The sequence below is a fragment of the Lissotriton vulgaris genome, chromosome 3_1 (genome assembly GCF_964263255.1).
Source record: "Lissotriton vulgaris chromosome 3_1, aLisVul1.2, whole genome shotgun sequence".
NCBI classification, from domain to species: domain Eukaryota; kingdom Metazoa; phylum Chordata; class Amphibia; order Caudata; family Salamandridae; genus Lissotriton; species Lissotriton vulgaris.
The window spans coordinates 1,567,816,616-1,567,835,836 of NC_141689.1; the positions used below are offsets into that span (position 1 = coordinate 1,567,816,616).

General features: G+C 46.9%; 1 protein-coding gene across 1 annotated transcript in view; it reads left to right on the forward strand.

Annotated features, from left to right (window-relative positions):
* PTBP3 (polypyrimidine tract binding protein 3) overlaps positions 1–19,221 on the forward strand; it is a 627,347-nt gene that overhangs the window by 62,486 nt on the left and 545,640 nt on the right. Inside the window, exon 2 of the mRNA XM_086962058.1 lies at positions 14,732–14,901. Coding sequence (XP_086818184.1) covers positions 14,732–14,901 — 170 coding nt within the window. The remainder of the gene's footprint in view (positions 1–14,731; positions 14,902–19,221) is intronic.

Consider the following 19,221-nt stretch of genomic DNA (forward strand, 5'->3'; position numbering starts at 1 on the left):
CATGAAGGTCGGCCGGGAAACCTAACCTAGGAGGTACAATGAATAGATAGGGCCACTCCATGCTGTCTAAGGCCATTGAGGCGACCAGAGCCATCAATGCCGTCTGAGTTTCCCCCAACGTCCTCTGTCATATGTAGCACCCCATATAGGCACCGTAGGTTATGGCGGGTGCTTCTACGGGGCATGAACCCGGATTGTCAACGTGCACCAATTCCGTAATAACCAACAGCACCCGTTCCGCCAGAATCTTGGTGAGAACCTTAGCCTCTACATTTAGCAGAGATATTGGACTGTACGTAGCACACTGGTCCGCTGGTTTTCCTGCTTTATGGATTACCCTAATCATGGTCTCTCTCTCTGGTCAGGGGAGAGTCTTCCAGGCTTGCGTGCTTCCTTGAACATCCGAAGTAGTGGGGCTGTTACAATCGTGGCTTGTCTTTTGTATATCTCAATGGGAAGCCTGTTTGGCCAAGAGGCTTTTCCCGATTTCAGGAAATTTAGAGCATTGCCGAGCTCTTCATCCGTGATATCTGCCTCAAGCCGGTCACTCATTTCCTCCGACCAGCGTGGGAAGCGTGAAGTCCCGTAGGAATTCCGCTCAGTCCCTTTCAGTCTTTGTTCCATACTGGAGAGTACACCCACTCATATGCGCCGCAAAAGCCTCTGCTATGTCCGAATTTGTTGAGCAGTGCGAACCCGCCGCATCACTTACCCCTGACACCCACGTATAACTGGGACCCCTCCCTCAGTTTACTCCCAGTTGTCGGTTCCCGAAGGCGCCAGGGATCTATCATCAGAAATGTCGCCCTATTGACCACCAGGCCTTGAAGAGTGACACTAATGGGGGAGTGGTCCGAGATCCCCCGAGCCATATGTTTGGTGTCTCTAAATTCTCCCATTTGATTGTGTCGCGTAAAGAAGTGATCGATCCTAGAGAAGGACCCATGTCGTGCTGAGTGGAACGTGTACTGCCTAAGTGAGGGGTTATGTGTCCGCCACAGGTTGCACAGTCCCATAGCCGTGACAGTCAGTCAGACCCCGCTCCCCCTGTCTGCCCAACTGGGAGCCGGACTGGTCAAGTTCTGGATTTATGACTGCATTGGTGTCACCACCGATGAGAACAATTCCTGAGGGGAGATTCATCAGAAACTAACTCCATTTCGGAAAACATATGGAGTGTAGGCCCAGAGGTATATAACATGAGCAGAGGATCAATGAACGCCCCTCCCATCTACCCGCCACCGCAGCAAAACAACCCAAATCGTCCACCCAAGTGCCTGAGACTACTAGGGGTAGGGTGGTGCGCACCAGGATTCCCACTCCTCGTGACCCAGAGGTGAACCCCGAGTGAGCCACCATTTTATAACCAAAACGGTCTAGGACTTTACATCTATTCCCTCGCCTGTGCGATTCTCGGATCATGACTACATCCGGGGAGTGCCTTGTTAGGTGTTGTAATACTAGTGTACGTTTAATTTTATTACCAAGCCCATTGACGTTCCAGGTCCCCACATTTATCCTAGCAGGCTTACGCATAGTCGCAGAACCATGCCTACCTTCTGAGGGAAGCCCCTGTCCCTGTCGTGGCAAATGGACTTTTATGAATCTTCTATGTGTATGTGAGTTATGGTGTTTGTTGTGTCATGGTAGTAGGTAAGACATAGGCAAGACATTAAAGACACAGTATGTGCGGAAATAACTGAGATCCTCACTGACTGCGTTGATGAAATAATAAGAATCCCTCCCCTAAACCATGTAGAACCACATTCCGCTTCATAAATTCTCCAGAACGTGCAGGTTATTGTATAAAAAGCACTTTACACGAACGTTCCTACAAAACCCCTTTAATAATCATCATAATAATAATGATGCTGCATGGTAGAATGAAAACACAAGGAGATGATGGACGGAGTGCTGAGACTTTTCAGACACTAACCATCCCCCCCACCCATCCCACCCCCCCACCGATTCACAGATCTGGTTTAAATCCATCACCCATCATCGTTCTTTAGCTCACTTCGCCAATTCAGTTCAGACACCGCTATAGGCAAATCAGTCTTGACCCTGTTCCTCATGGGAACAGTCAAGCCCGAACTGCCAAGTCAAGTCTTCCCTGGACCGGAAACCAGCATCCTGGGACCAGTTTCGGGCTAACAGCCCTCATCAGACAGGTAGAATGAGGCCTTCCTTCCTAGGAAAAGGTTAGCACAAGCACAGTTGACATAAATCCCAGGATCTGGTAAACCCAGAAGCTCACCACATGACCTACAATAGTTATTTTTTTAAACTCTACAAGTGACCTTTCTGCAATTTCTTGCCCTCCAACTTTAATTTCCGGCTCTTGAGAGGCTTGCATTTTCCAGCATACATTCTGAAAATCATCACAACTCTGAAAAATCTAGGAAAAACCTAGATATCCTTTTTACTGCAAGGTTCCACACAACACTTAGTGCACATTGCACAGCATCAGTGATCAATATAGCTTTTGGAATTTCATTTCAAAAGAACTCATTCGTGAGAGTAACAGTTGCCTATGTTTCTTATCGTTTCCCATAATAGAAACCAGATATGCATAGGTTTTCTTACTGTATCAAATGCACTTTAACAAACATTGCAAGTGGGCGAATAGTACATTTGGGGGAATTAAAGGATGGGTTCGCTGTGTTTTATACAAAGTGTACATTATTATGTGGAAAATATATTTGCCACTGTTGATCAGGGTTTGCCCCAGCCTATATCAAAACCTACAACTGCAGACTTTAAATGCGCAGATCACCATGACTGTGATTAACACGCTGTAACCTACTGATGCCAGCTGAACCCACCTTCTGCACTGGTAGGCCAGTTGGAATATCCAATGCTGGTGATAATGGTATAAACAATGGCGATACCATTTGCCAGCTAATTTAGTGGATTTGTTTTACAAAACCAGCCAGTACTTGGCCATACCTTCTGTTTGTTTGGATAGAGCAGCAGCAAGATACAAAATCCACCACCATATTCATGAAATTTTTGCCAAAGTCATTGTTGTGACTGTACTGGTATTCTAGAATTTCCTGTTAATCTTGGGATGACATTTGTAAGTGGTTGTCTTTAAAGTAGACTGAGTTGCGTTTTACCCGATTATCTTTGACCTTAGTGATTAAATGTGCATTTTTACCAGTTTTTATGTGATCTTGGCCAAAGCTTGAGTTAATATCAGACTAGCAGAAAGATGAATTCGCCAAACCTACAGTCCAATGTAAAGAATGTTTGATTTATTCAGCTTTTGCTTTAAAGGATGTTATACTAAACACATTTCGTTATTAGGGTGGCCATTTTAAAGACGTTGAACATGTGTTACTTGTCTTTCAGTTTCATTGGCAATGTGCTCCTTCCTATTACTGTAGCAGGTCTTCCTTTTACTTCAGTAAGTGACTAATAGACTCCTTTCTTACTCATAGACTTTAGTGCATGACTTTAATACTTGATTTATAGTTTGGCTCCGCCTCCCATCGCTGTCATTTAATGGAAACCAATCTTCTGATGAACATTTTTAGGTCTCGCCTGTCGATGCGCATCGAGCAAGCGAGACTATAGGGGCTTATCCACTCTTTATCCACTGCAAGGAATCGTGGCGATTCCTTGCAGTGCCCGTGACTTTTAAGCTCAATGCGCATGCGCATTGAGCTTAAAAGCGCGTGCACGTCAGTCTTGTTTTACCCGCTCCGCCCCCTCCCCTTCCCGCCGTGTCGCATTTCTCCTCCCCCCTCCCCTCCCTCCGTCTTGTTTGTTTATTTTACCCGCTCCGCCCCCTCCCCTTCCCGCCGTGCCGCATTTCTCCTCCCCCCTCCCCTCTCTTCCCTCCGTCTTCTTTGTTTATTTTACCCGCTCCGCCCCCTCCCCTGCCCGCCGTGTCGCATTTTTTTTAAAATCCCCACTGAAGTTTGCAGTGAACAAAATATGTGAAGCAAAACATTGAATCAACGTGTTTCACAATAGAGCGATCATTCCCTGTTACGGTAATATTATAAAGGATTTTAAATCTATTAATATTCAGCGCAATTGTGCACTACCCTTCCTCGTTACAGCGCTTGAATACTGAGCTCCAGTCTAAACAAGATCTTGTGACTAAATAATGATATATGTTCATTCCTTTCCACCAAGACACATAAAGAGCTGCCACTGGCAGTCCTCTCTTGTCCCGGTTGAGGGCCCTGTAAACTATAGTCCAGGCACTAATGATACTTAGTAACCACGAAGTTAAGAGCCGCACTCATTCCTTGCGATCTGGAGCAATGAGTGAATTTTAGAAGAACTTGATAACATAACGGGCTGTTACATCAAAGGCCCCTTCTGAGCAATATTTTTGTTACGTTACTTTAATGGTTACATTTGTCCTAGGTGCTACTTTTTACACCGTTGTTGAGAAACCTGATGAGAGCTGTTAGAACTCCTGGTAGCTGCCCTGAGACCCGAGCCATGCATGGGTGCAAGGATCGGGAACAGAGAATGCAAGGCTCTCGTTTAAGCTTATGACGCACTTGTCTTCACAAGAAAGTCAGATACTTCACAACAACCAGGCCTCATCAGCTGTACCTCAAAACAACCAGGACTCATCACCCTCTCTCACAACACTCACTCTCACTCACCCTCAACCCCTCAGCCTCACCCTCACTCACCCTCACTCACCCTCAACCCCTCACCCTCACTCACCCTCAACCCCTCACCCTCACTCACCCTCACTCACCCTCACTCACCCTCACTCACCCTCAACCCCTCACCCTCACTCACCCTCAACCCCTCACCCTCACTCACCCTCAACCCCTCACCCTCACTCAACCCCTCCCCCTCAACCCCTCACCCTCACTCACCCTCACTCACTCACCCTCAACCCCTCACCCTCACCCCCTCACCCTCCCTCACTCACCCTCCCTCACTCACCCTCACTCACTCACCCTCACACTCACCCTCACTCACCCTCACTCACCCTCACTCACCCTCACTCACCCTCACCCACCCTCACTCACCCTCACTCACCCTCACCCTCACACAGTGCAATAGTTCTCAGACCATTTCAGTTGGAGCTTTTAGAAATGTTTATGGCTTTTTTTATTTGTAATACTTTAGCATTGGCTACAGGAAACAAAAATGCTAAACATTTACAAAAAAAACCCATAAACAATTCTAAAAGCACTAACTCTAATGGTGCGAGACCTATTGCATTTCCAATGCTTGTTAACCTTGACATTGGCTTGCAACAGACTTGAACATGCCCATTGTCATAGTTTCGTGGAGCGTTACTGTCTGTAGTTTGGAAAACAGTTTTGCTCTTTTCTGTTTGGGTATGAGTGGTGTAAAAGTGGGACGGCAAAATGGTTTGACGTTTTCATAAAGTGTGCTTTAAAGAGGCTCTTTTGACTCTCACTTCAAGCTTGTGGTATGTCTTTTAGCAAAGAACAAAAGCATAGTCATGTGAGCTATGTTTTGGTGCATGAACGTTTATATTGATGGTCAGTAGCATAGTGGCATGTAAAGTGTAACCTCCTATCTTGTGAATTTATTTATTTTATTTATGAAGTTTGTTGCACAGGCCTCGTGGAAGGCCCGCACCCTCCCCGCATGGCCGGGCCCGGACCCCTGCTCCCCCTGTACCCAAGACAAGAACCATCCCGGCAACCCACCGGGGCAACCCCCGGCCCGTCCACCACGGGATCCCAACTCCTGAACACCCTGATATCGGCTGGCCCGGGCCCCCGTCAGTACCACTGCCCCGGCCCAGCCGCCATTTTTGGACACTGCACGACAAGGACGCGTGGCCTCGGATCGACCCCAACCCTGGGCCTGGCATCGAGGCACCACCATCCACCCAGGAGGTGAAGAGACCACTTGGCAGGTCAATGGGAGAAGGAGTGTCAATGGCTCCCCTCCGCCAGGTGCCGATCGCCCCCGGCCTCCCCGGGCGCTGGCTCCACCCCCCTGCTGGGTGTCTGGACTTCCTCATCCCGGACCTCCTGACCTCCAAGTGCGAGGGTCCGGACATCAGAGGAGGCCAGACCTATAACTGGGGCAGCTCCAGAGCAGGAAGGCAGTTGTATCCTGGAGTCGAGAGACACCGAGACAAACTCATCCTTGGAGGCCTGCTGGCGCTGCCGCGGCCCTTTCTTGTGAACCATCTTCGAAGCCTGCTGGCGCTGCCGCGGCCCTCTTCATCGTGAACCATCGTCCAGGCCTGCTGGCGCTGCCGCGGCCCTCCTCGTCGTAAACCATCTTCGTAGCCTGCCGGCGCTGCCGCGGCCCTCATCACCTCACCATCCTTGTAGCCTGCTGGCGCTGCCGCGGCCCTCATCACCTCGAACCATCGTTGTAGCCTGCTGGCGCTGCCGCGGCCCATCTCTGCGAACCCTCCAGCTTGAGGATTGTGAGCTCCATCTCCTGCTGTTCCCGTACCAGCCCGGTACTAAGACTGTCCCGCTACCCTGTTTCCCTACAGAGACTAGAATTGGCAGGATCCTTATATCCTGGTCTCGCTGTATCGTTTATCACCTTGCCTCAAGATTCTTATATAAAGTGTGTAGAACTCATCTTTGTGTGGTGTCCGTCTGTGGGGGGGAAGTTACTTGTCTGTACGATCACCGGAGACGGCCCTCACCGGAGGCCTCTCCCCCTGTACTCGGCCGACCCTCCGGGTCTCCGTCTAACAAAGTTGTATATAGGGCAAACTTGATCCCGAAGGATATCAGAGCGCTTTACAATTTGAGGCAAAGGTAACAAATCAGAACATTAGTCTAACATGGGTAATCTAAAATACACCTGGGTGAAAGAAGAATGTGCTAGACGATGGAGCACAATGACTCAAGGGGAGCAAAATTCAACAACCATGTACAGGAACAACACTCGCACCCTTCATCTCTCAGCACTCCCAACCCATGTTCTGCCTCCTTCCATCTTCTCTCCACACGTGTGATTGACAGTATTGCTGGCTGTATGGTTGTGGTGGTTCCCTGGCTCTGCCTCTGGTGGAGGGAGCAGACGTTACAGCGATCGTCCACACTGGTACAACAATATATTTTACCTGCTGGACTACAGGTTTGTTTTGAGATGCTGTAGACGACAGGTTTGAGTGTTTAACACCAGGGGAGGGACAGCCATCCATTCCTTGTTAACTAAAATGGGCTATGGTGGATGCTGGTTGGGAGGTTCAGCGATTCTCTTGTGGGTCATAGTATCTTGCAGTGGGTTGGAAGTATTAATTTATTTTAAGACTTTAGCTCTAAACTTGCAATACTGATCTGTTAGTGGTGTTGTTGGGTTTTGCATTATGTTTAGTGAAGTAAAATATGCAGGGATGGTGTACAGGGAGTCACAGGACAGGAGAATGAATTACATAGACCACACAGACATAGTGGGGAAGGGTCCGAGACCAAACATATGGATGATTTTAATCCACTATGATGGGCCAGAATAGGACAATAATTACCTAGAACATCAGTTTTAAATTATCATACTAAAAAATAGAGAGTATTTACCTATGTAAAACACAAGTATTAGTTGCTCTCTCTGAATTGCCGGTTTGTAAATCTTGTAAAGATTGTGGCTTGGCTGTTGTCAACGACACATAGAGATAGGAAAATTCTATAAGCAAAAACAAATACATTATTCAGAAGTAATGGGTTAGCATGAGTTAGAGTATAATACGGCGTTCATAAAGTAAAAGTGTCGGCATCACAGGAGCATTGTACATTCTGGTACTTAAGTGAGTACAATGGTAGAATATCTGCTTTTGGACAAGGGAATTTGACTGACAAATGAGCTACCATAACACAACTCTGGACTTCCTTTATCTGTGCAGTCACTGAAAAAGTACTTTGTAAGGGCCAAGAACTAGATCTGTCTGTTATTAATGCCAGCTTATATATTAACCACATGGCTCATGTTGAAGTAGGCACATGTTAAGGTGCTTTTTAACAGTCATGAAGAGGAGGAAAATGTCTCTTGCTTACATTGTTATGCACAGCATAAACTATTTTAGGTTTAAGTAAATGCTAATTTGCTCTTTCTGCATTTGTTTATATTGTAGTCTCTGCTTTAGTGCTACTAAACCTCCCAAAATTGACAGGGTGCTTTACAGTAAAGGTCAGACAGATCGTTTTACCGTAGCAGTATAAAAGAACAAAAGTAAACATCGATCATATACCAGTAAACACGTACACTGAGAGTACTTTTGTTAAGTGTAATACTTTGTAAATACAGTGAGAGAAGATACATAGCTAAAACAATGAATTGGGGTCCCTTCGAGACTGGGAGGAGGGGGGGTCAGAAGGATTACTAAATAAAATAAGCAAGACATTTAAGTAAGTAGTGCAGTTATAGACCACATATATTTAATCAGCAATATACATTGGTACAGTGTGGAGTGAGTAGGTCTGATTTCATGGATAATCTTCTGACCACTCATTCCTCAACTTCCTTGATTGGACCCATTCTTGAGCACTAGATAGAACCTGGAAACATTTCCATCGCTGATCCTGGGAGTCACCCGTCACATCTTTTACGCAATGCAAGCTCTGAAAAGAGAAAAGGATCTGAGGATATGTCTTATGCAATACTAGTTTTCCAGACAAGATATCTATTTCTTTTCAAAGTTATTCTTCCATACTTTTGCTTTCACAACAGTGTAGGGTAAACTCGAATTTGCGGCCATGTGTGCCCCTACACCCCCAACTTAATGAAACATATAGGTTAGTTTCTGCTGTTTTTATCTGAGATATTTAGTACGACTTTTTCTCTAACATTCAAGACGCTCTCACTTTCCTCTTAACTAGACGTACTGGTACCCTCCAGACTGATACCTTCTATCTCAACACATTTTAGCTGATCGCATTTCTCTTTTTCCATCTTGCAGACACAAACATAGTGGCAGGACAGTTTTTTACTATTTGCTAAATGGGAAGTACTGTCACGCGAGATTTTTTTTTCCCCCATAAACTACTGGAGATTTGTCCCCTTTTTTTAGGTTGAGCCTGGGCAGCACATGCTCTGCGAGCCATGCTGTATTGGAATACGCACTTGAAGCCCGGCCCACTCCACCCATATTTGTCATTGGCTTGTGTCATTGCCCTTCTTAAATGCTGGCTTCTGATTCGTTATTAGGCTTGCTATACCTTCCTTATTACCACCTTGTCTTCATTTGTAACCTCCCATGAGGACTGGCTCTTTTACTTTGGTTGTTACACGATACTCTTATAGTCTGTAAGCACTACTTTCTCGAATGAATTTCACCTACAGCAGGCACAACACGCTTTCCTGTAACATTCAGCTTGCCATGCACGCTTTCACTTTCATTGTGGTATGCAGACCGCACTTAGTATGTAAAATGGCGGTCATGCTTTGTTTTCTTCTGCATGTCTGGCCACAAACTACTTTACAATTTACATCCATTTCTCATTTTAAAACAGTGCGCTGTACCGCCCTTTCACTTTCATATAGCGGACCCCTCTGTCTCCCTGCCTTGCTGCATCCCAGACTCACATGACACCCCCCCCCCCCCTTTCCTCGCCCCTACTACTCAGCCTCAGAAGCCAGGAGTAGCGGTGCAGGAAGAAGAGTGGTCAGCAAGTGGGGAAATGGCACAGGATCATCTTTTAATAATATTTCTTATTTTTTGCTGTGCCTAATTACTTATTGTTTCAAGTATTTTGCAGCTTTTGGTGGCAGTACCGGCGCAGCTCTACCCCTTTAATATTTGACACACTAATTAATCTGGCAGCGCGGTCCTCAAGAGGTCCTTCCCCCTACCCGAAGATGTGCTGTCTGCCTAGTTCTGTTACAATACGCGCATATCTAACATGAGCATTCTAATTTCAACATTGCATGGTCTACTGATGTCATTACTTATATCACATTATCCCTACACTCACTCTGACTTGCCTTCACTTATGCCCGCAAGGGGGAGCGGGGTTGGTCTGGTTCTGCACCAGGATCAGTACATGATACTGATCTGGTTCTAGTTTCTAAGCCTAAGTGTGTTTTGCAGTCTGCAAAGGTGACATTTGGGGCTTATCTGCTGGGTTGTCTTTTGATATACTGACTTGATCTGTCAAAGAGACTAAAATGATAATGCATGCTTTGTTCAGCTCAGATTCTGTTCCAATTCAGATGCTATATGATTCTGGGGAAAGGGATAACAAAGATGATAGTAAGTCAGACAACATGCTTCCTCCTATGGATTCTGTCAGGGCACTTTTTCCAGATTTCCCTCTACGTTCAAATTACTTGAAAAACTGGCTATTTTCCAGCTGTCAGATTATTTGGAAGAGAATAAACTTCTGCATTACATCCAATTTGGTTCTGTCCTCTCCCTAGTACAGCATCAGCTAGTTCGTGGAGGTCATGGAGATGTTTTATATATCCAATTCTTATAGAACAGATGGCTACCCAGAATCTGGCTTCTCTGCACTAACAGACGTTGGGAGAGAAATAATACACTGCCTATGTGAACAGATAGGTCTTTAGTTGCCTACTGAAGCTGAGCAAATTGCCATTAGCTCTTGGGTGAATAGGGAGGCAATTCCAGCGCTTCGATTCCAGATGAGCTAAGGACCGCCCTCCGCTTCTAAACCTTTCGATTGTAGGGGTGGCCAGAAGGAAATGATTGTTTGATCGTAGGTCTCGTCCTTTGTTATGCAGGACGATTAGGTGACTAAGGGTATGTGGTCTCTGGGCCATTTTTGCTTTATGTACAATGCAGTGTTTTAAATGCTTTTTCTTTTCCTTACTGGTAGCCAATGAAGGCTGATCAGGGCAGGATGTAAAGATTGCGATCTTGGAAGGCTCAGCAGGACTCTGACTGCAGCATTCTGAATAACCTGCAGCCTTCTGGTAATATACACAGGACTGCGTACGTAGAATGAATTGCATTATCTAATTGCGAAAAAATAAGACTTAGTATCATTATTCTTCGGGCTTCCGTGGGGAGCCATCGCTTTGTTTTCCTGAGGGCTCTTAAAAGATCAAAGCAGGTTCTTGCCACCTTCTTGGCCTTTGAGGCTATGCTAGGGTCTTGATCCAAGAAAACCCCCAGACGCTTGACTTTTACTTACGGGGAAGGATGGTCACCCAGGCATGAGGGTCGGGTAAGATGTCCCAGGGGGAGGTGTTGTTCCCTACCACCATGACTTCTGTCTTGTCATAGTTTAGTTTAAGGTAACTGGTGATCATCAAATGTGTTCACTTGCTACAAGCAGGTGGCCGGATTTGTCGCAGTTTGGCTGATATTAGTTGCTAAATGTACGACAATGTGAGTATCGCCGACTTACGACACCATAGTAAAACCAGCTGAGCAGATGATATCTGCTAAGGGACGCACATACGTGTTCAATATTGAGGCTACGAGATGAGCTCTGAGGTACTCTGCACTAGAGCTGATGGGTCTCCGACAGGCAGGGTTCTTCCCTAACCTGAAAGCTTTGTTTACACAGAAAGGAGGTAAGCTTTTTTAATGCATTGCCTGTCATTCCTAGTGCCTTCCGCCTATGTCGAAGGATAGAGTGGTAAACTGTGTCAAATGCTATGCTCAAATCGAGAAGGATGTGCACTGCTGAGCCACCTTGATCTAATGTTTTTCTAAGGTCTTCCATAGCCAGTAAGAAAGCCATCTCGGTACTGTATCCGGGACGGAAACCGGTTTGGGTATGATGTAGAAGGCCGAGTTTCCCATAACATTTGTCAAAGAACCATTGACCCAGTTTTTCTATAATTTTACTGACACCTGGGAGCAGAGATATAGGTCTGTAATTCTGTGTCTTATCTGGGTCTAAGGAGTGCTTTTTCAGCAGTGGGCTGATAATTGCATGCTTCATGCGATCAGGGACTTGTCCCTTTTCCAGCGATGGATTATAAAGGGTGGTCAGGACTACTAGGAGGATATTGCCTCCTTTCATCAAAATGTCAACAGGTGCTGGATCTAGGGGAACCCAGATTTGATTGTGTTCGCTACGCCCTGTAAGCAGTGTTAACGTCCCCGCCCTGAGTAAACACTGGGGCCTGCAGTACCTATATCCACTGTGTATTTTAACGTTTGGACCATTGTCTGGTCAATTTGGAGCAAGGGACACTGGGTTTAGATGTTTCTCTTTGATAGAAAACTCAACTCGTAAGTGGTCTGACCAGGATACAGGTTTTGAGTCATGTACCATTAAATTGGCTGGATTGGTAAAAATGGGGTCTAGTATAAGTACTTTATTGGTAGTCTTCCAACAGGGCGAATATGTCCAAACTATGTTTGGATAACGACCTGCAATTAAGAAGGAACATGATCCGTAGTGGTGGTTGGCTGAAGCCGGGTGCTCTTATTCACCAGTAATTGATTGAGGGCTCTCTGCTGAAGAGGTACCCTCTATAGTTTTTTATAGCGCAGGGTTATTTGGGGATGCTGAGCCTCTAACCACATGCTTGGCATTTGCTGGTCCGGATAGCTGGTTCCTTCAAGTGGTAGCATGCCTTCATGAGTGTGTGGTTAAGCCTCTTTAAGGTCTCTCTATGGTGTAGTGCATACCATCTGGGTCGAGAAGGGAAGGGGTTCTTAGCCCTGGCCAGACGCAGATGGGCTTGCCTTTGAGGTGCCAATGCCGTGCACCGGGCATCATTAAATAGGGGCCAAGCGTGACGCAACAAAGCTGGAACGCCTACCAAAATGGCTCCCACTTCCATGCTATCTGGCTGGCTCTAAACACAGTCAAGGAGAGCCTACTTCATGTAAAGCCCCACCTGAGAATGTGCTGGAAGTGCCAATAAGCAAAACGTAAAGGTAAAACAAGTGTTGCAAAACAACAATGGATTCAGGCCCAGATCTCTGTACTGGAGCGAATGTATGACATTTTTCTGCATTCTGTCCATCAACTGTGGTTTTTGCATTTGTCACCCCGAGTGGGATTGGTATGCTCAGACGTGAGTCCCATGCTCTCCACACCACTGAAGCCAAGTTATCCTGGCTGAAGACGGCTGATAGCCAAAAACCGGCCCTAGGATGCTTGATTCCGGTCCAGGAAAGACATGGCTTGGCATTTCGGGCTGGACTGTTCCCATGAGGCACAGGTTCAAGGCTGATTTCCATATGCCATGTCTGAACTGGGGTGGTGTGGAGTGCAAAAAAACGATGGATTTAGGCCCAGATCTCTGTACTATGGTGAATGTATGACATTGTTCTGCATTCTGTCCATCAATTGTTGTTTTTGCAAAAATGTTTCAGGCATCTGGAATTGCACGACCCTCCTCTTGTTCTCCTGCTGCCTCCCGCTATTACAGTACAGAAGCTCAACTGTACGATATTAAGAGATTGTTTAAAGCTAAAATCACAAGATATCTGGTATTAAATCACCGCTCACAATTCCTATTCTTTCGCGTCTGCGTACCTGGGCCTCATTAAATGGAGCAGCCGGGCCAAACTGATGAAAGCCAACCAAGAAAATAGCTACTTTTTGAGGAAAAATAGGGAAATAGTGCACCGGATGAAAGTCTGTTTTCCCCTATTAATCTCATCAACCATTCGTTTGCTGTGCAGAAGGGACAATCTTATACGTTTCCAGGAACATGCAGAGCTGAATCAAACAACCTATTTTTTACCACTGTTGCGCATTTTTCAAAGAGGTAGCCTTTAAGGTGAGCTGAAGGTGTTCTTCCTGTAACCAGCGTTTTCAGTGGGCAGCTGTTGTCAGGCACCGAGTACCTGCACTCCATTAATTTTCATTTCTCAGCACTGGTGCATAATCTTAATGCGGGAGGGCCAGCACTTTTATGAGGCAAACAGGTATTCTGGAGTAGTTAGTACCTACACTTTTCTATTCCCTAAAGCATTGCTTGCAACCCTTTGGTTTCAGTTTTCACATTCGGATGGCCTACATTTCTCACACATAAGGGATTTCTTGAACTCTTGACAATTAAAAAAGATATTGCAACCTAAAAGAGGTTTTAATCGGGGTAATCAATACCTGAAAAGGTGTGCATGGAATGTGGTAAATATTTTGTAGGAGAATGGCACTCTATCGTTTTTCAAAGTTGACCTTTTTTTCTATAGGTAATTCATAGACTGTTTATTTGGAATCAATTATCATTAATCCTGCATTAATCTCGCAGTTGATGCAAAATCTGTAGAATATTTCTTAAGACATTCTGCAGTGTTGTGACACGAGTACTAAAGGTAACCTATTGAACATGAGCGATTGGCATTCCAAAGTTGATTCCTCACAGTTTAACCAAAAACTGACGCTACATGTACTTCTGATTTTAGGTCGGAGTTTTGAGAGTGCAGTTGCCAAACAGTTATTACTAACAATGTACATAGTGTTTTTTCGGCCTCCATTTGAACCATTGGCTTTCTTCAAGCAGCCTCGTCCAGTCATTGGCTTGAAATGTTGTCAATACTGTTTGTTTAGCCCAGTGGAGTGTTTAAATTTCACCTAATGCTATTTTTATTGGCTGTTTGAACCTTTCCACCTCCACTGGAGTGCTCATTTTGAACTGCACGAGGGTGGTATTTTAGAACCAGTTCTTTCAGTAGGCTCGAGCTTGCTCCCACCCTTATGTCTTACTGTAACAGTTCATGTGTTCATATTAAACTGAGACCGATTGACTTTGCTAGTGCTTGTTTGTGTTACTTGTTTTGTTGTAGTAATGAACACATTGTGGTTCAGAAAGCATTAACAACGTTCACCAAATAAATATTTTCAATTTCAATAAAATATTTTTCTTGCAGCTAATGGGAACGACAGTAAGAAATTCAAAGGTGATCGGTTTCCCTGCTCTCCATCCCGTGTCCTCCATCTTCGCAAAATTCCAAATGATGTCACTGAAGCAGAAGTCGTGTCATTAGGTCTACCTTTCGGCAAAGTCACTAATATATTGATGTTAAAAGGAAAAAGCCAGGTATGTTAAGTTAATGTAGGTGCTTTCAAATCTCTGCTTATGACTGCATACGTCTTAGCCATATTTTAAGTATGCTCTGCATGTGGAAGCAAAGGTAGGATGAAGTACATACTGTAAAATACCAATAGCATTGCTTCATTATGGTTTATGCGTGACCAAGTGGATGCAATTACAAATTAAGTGATTAATCGTCCAGACAATGAACAGTGGCGCTCAAAACAACACACGTGCAGAGAATGTTCCGGAGCTTTAGTGAACAGGTAATTGGCCTTTTAGAGGGGTCATTGAATATACACATCAGTTACCAAAATATCCAGCCCATGTTTATGGATGTAACAAATCTAAGTATTTAGGGTGAGGACAAGGCGGACTGTCCGTCTTTTACCCGTATCTCTTGGGACTGGTTATTTAATTTCACTCTTTTTTTTTTGTTGAAAATTTCTTTATTGGCAGGATAAACGAAGGTATAGTAATCAGAGCATAACATTTCGGTACATAAGCTTCATTTTTGCATCATATAATCACTCTGACAGGATATACACAATTCCATTTTCCATTATGTTACTGTAACACCCAACCAAACTCCCCCCCCCCCCCCTCTCCCTCCCCCCCTCAGGCACTTCCCATTCACTTTTACACCAGCCCGTGATGTCGGACATTCCTACACATGTATATAGCGGGTGTTATAGCATCCCTGTTGAATGCGCACTAGGGGCATGTGGGGTTAGACACTGTCGTGTGAGTGCCGTTTTCGGCCGTGTACCTCTATATTCGTGCGATGGGTCCCACCTTTTGGTTGCCGCCGCACATGCGTCAGCCTATGAAGTGGAACTACCCTTAGTCCTGGTGTCCCATATCTATGGTGTGTTCTGAGTCCGAATCGCTCCCAGATTCCAATGTCCCCAGCAAAGTATTCCAGTCCAGGGAAATGGGGTGTTTCCTAAGCCCTCTGCGTTCTTCGCGCTGTAACGTCGTACCTTCAGCCTTTCCCCACCTCAATAGCTCCGCCCTCCACATCTCAGGGTCTGGTGGCTTAGGGGACTTCCACCTCATGGTGATCGCACGCTTCGCTAAGATCAGTGCTAAGTCTGTGAACCGTGTACCTACGCTCTTTCTCCGCTCCACAGGGCCCAGTCCCAGGAGGGCATATTCCAATGTGTTGTACGGTTTGGAAGGAACCAGCCTAGCTAAATCAGACTGCACTGTGGTCCAATAGTACCCCAGCTTAGGGCAAGCCCATAGCATGTGAACCAGTCGGGCATCCTCCCCCCCACACCTTGGGCATGTATTAGGAGTGTCTCGGAACATAGTGTGCAGGCGGTGAGGCGTCAGATATGCTCGATGGAGGAGCATGAGCTGTATGAACTTAAACTTCTGGTTCCTCGATACCTCCTTGGGGTATCTCAAGATCCTGTCCCATTCCTTATCCCTAAGCGGTCTCCCGATGTCATGCTCCCACTTATCTCGCAATGGTTGTAGTGATATGGCCCTGCCCTCTCTTATACCATGCGTTATCCACCTGGTCAGGTGGCTGCCAGTCCCCATTAGATACTGCATCGTGATTAGCGGGTTCGTGGATGGCTCCGTCCCGTCAGGGGCCCATGCCTGTGCTATGTAACATTTCACACCTGCGTGTAACAAGAACGACCTCCCAGGTGAGTGGTGTGTAATGCGAAAGTCCTCAAAAGCCATCATCTTGCCATCATTAAAGAAATCCCCCACCTGGGTCACTCCCAAGTCGTGCCAATCCGTCAGCATGTGAGTCGATAGTGTTTGCAGTCCGGCTGGTAACCCTAGTAGTGGTATCGTAGGGGCGTAAGTTGTCGTGGGAGACGTGTATTTCACGGCCCGCCTCCAGTGTTCAATCGCAATGCGGAGCAGGGGGGGCGTGGATCTCGGGATCCCCGCCTTTGGGATCAACAGGGCGTGAACCCTCCCTCTATTCCATTCTGAGTCAGACATATCGATTTCGTGCAAGTTGCGTCCTGCCAGCCAGTAGGCAAGCCATTGCAGTTGACATGCAAAGTTATATGCCCGGAGGTCCGGGACCCCCATACCACCCGCGGACGTGGGAAGCTGCAATTTTTTAAGGCTAATACGTCGCCTCCCGGTGCCCCATACCAGTTCGGTCAACAGGGTGTCAAGCGTTTTGAATATTGCGGCGGGGATTTTCAGCGGCAGTCCAGTAAAGTAGTACAGCAAACGTGGCAGGACCACCATCTTGGTAATAGTCACCCTGCCCGCCACTGCTAGCGGGAGCGTGATCCAAAATCGCACCTGTGCCCTCAGCTTCGTGATTGCCCTTCCCACGTTGCCCTCTAGCAGGTCCCTTGGATCTCTATACACTTGTATCCCCAGGTAACGGAAGGTGTGCTCCGCCACCTGGAATGAGTAAGGTGCAAAGGGAAGATGAGTGCCCATCCTGGCTGCAGAGAAGAAAAACCCATATGACTTGGGTTCACTAATCGTAAGGCCCGACATGGTACTAAAGGTATTGAATATGTCGGGCACCGGGTCTAAGTCCCCTCCCAGGTCTCCGAAATAGAGTATAATGTCGTCCGCGTACGCCGATACCACATGTGTCGTCTCACCCCTCCGTACACCTCTGTGCTGCGCGGACTTCCGGAGTCTGCACAGTAGGGGCTCTAGCGCTAGTATAAACAACAGCGGGGATAATGGGCATCCCTGCCTGGTACCCTTAGCCACTGCCAACTGCGCCGATATGCACCTGTTTGTGCGGACCCGTGCAGTCGGATATGTGTAAAGCAGTTTCACCCAACTAATGTACTCTACCGGCAGCCCGAAGTATTCGAGTACCGCAAACATGTAGTCCCACCTGATGGAGTCGAAGGCTTGCTTCAGGTCTAGTGATACGCAGCCCTCCGTCCCCGTCCCTCCCGGTGCACCTAGCATGATTTGGCTGAGGCGCCGCAGATTCATAGCAGTGCTTCTGCCCGGGACAAAGCCACACTGGTCTGGGTGTATGAGCGTCGGGATGTATTGGGCCAGTCTGTTCGCTAGTAGCTTACTTAATATTTTGTAATCCGTGTTTAGTAGTGATAACGGCCTGTAGTTTGCTATGCATAGGCCGTCCCTATCCGGTTTCAGCAGTGACACTATTAGTGCTTGTAATGTGGTCTGTGGTAGACCCCGTGCCTTAAGTGCCTCCCCGTATACTTCCAGTAGTCGTGGTGCCAGAAGATCTATGAAGGCTCCATAGAATTCCACTGGAAGGCCGTCCGTGCCCGGGGCTTTGTTCCGTGGAAGGGCGCGAATGGCCTGTCTAATTTCTGCTATTGTGATAGGTCTTGCCAACTCCTTCCTTTGTCTCTCCTCTAGCTTTGGTATGTCCAGCCCCCTCATGAAGTCCCCGAGGGTCCCATCTACCATAGGGTCGTGTGGGCCGTATAACGTCCCATAGTAATCATGAAATGCTGCGTTCACACTCAGCTGCGTTGTGGCCATGGTCCCCCCCCTGGTCGAGTACCTCCATTATGGGCAAGTGGGTCGGGTCGGCCTTTACCAGCCGGGCTAATAAAGGCCCCGCCTTGTCTGCCTGCGCATGTTGTCTACTCGTGTACTCACGGTAGTCAAGGATACGCAGCTCCTCTAACAGTTCTGCATGTTGGATGTGTGCTTCCTGCAGGGGCGTGAAAGGCACATTCGTGCCGGCAGCTTCACTCTCCAGTAGTGCCAGGCGTCCCTCTACATCCCGGAGTTTGTCCATCACCATGTGCCTCATGCCCACCCGTGTGCTCATCGCCTCACCCCGAATCGTGACCTTAAAAGCATCCCACTCCACCTGGCGGGCGCTCGCCGACCCCCTGTTTATGTCAAAGTAAGTGACAATGGCCATCTCTAGTGAGGCGCGGAAGGTCGTGTCCTCTAATAAGTCCGGGGTAAGGCGCCAAGTTGGTATGGGAGTTGGGATCCTACCCCATTGAAAAGTGACTTCCACCGGGCTGTGGTCCGAGAAAGTTTTCCCCATGTGTTCCGCAGCTAGAATCGACCCCAAGAGTGGCGTGGTGCAGAACACATGATCTATTCTGGTGTGCAACTTATGTGGTGGTGAATAGAATGTGTATTCCCTGTCCCCTACGTGTTTGCCACGCCATGCATCTGTTAGTTGCCAACCCTCTGCCCACTGCACTAGCGCCTCAGCCTGTTTCCTACTTTCCGTGGCCTGTAATGGTGGGTGTGATCTATCCATCGAGACGTCTAGTACAGCATTAAAATCCCCTCCCAGCAACCAGGGAAAATCAGCCCAATCGGCCAGCACTCCGCTAAGCGTCACTAGGAACGCTGATTGGTTCGAGTTCG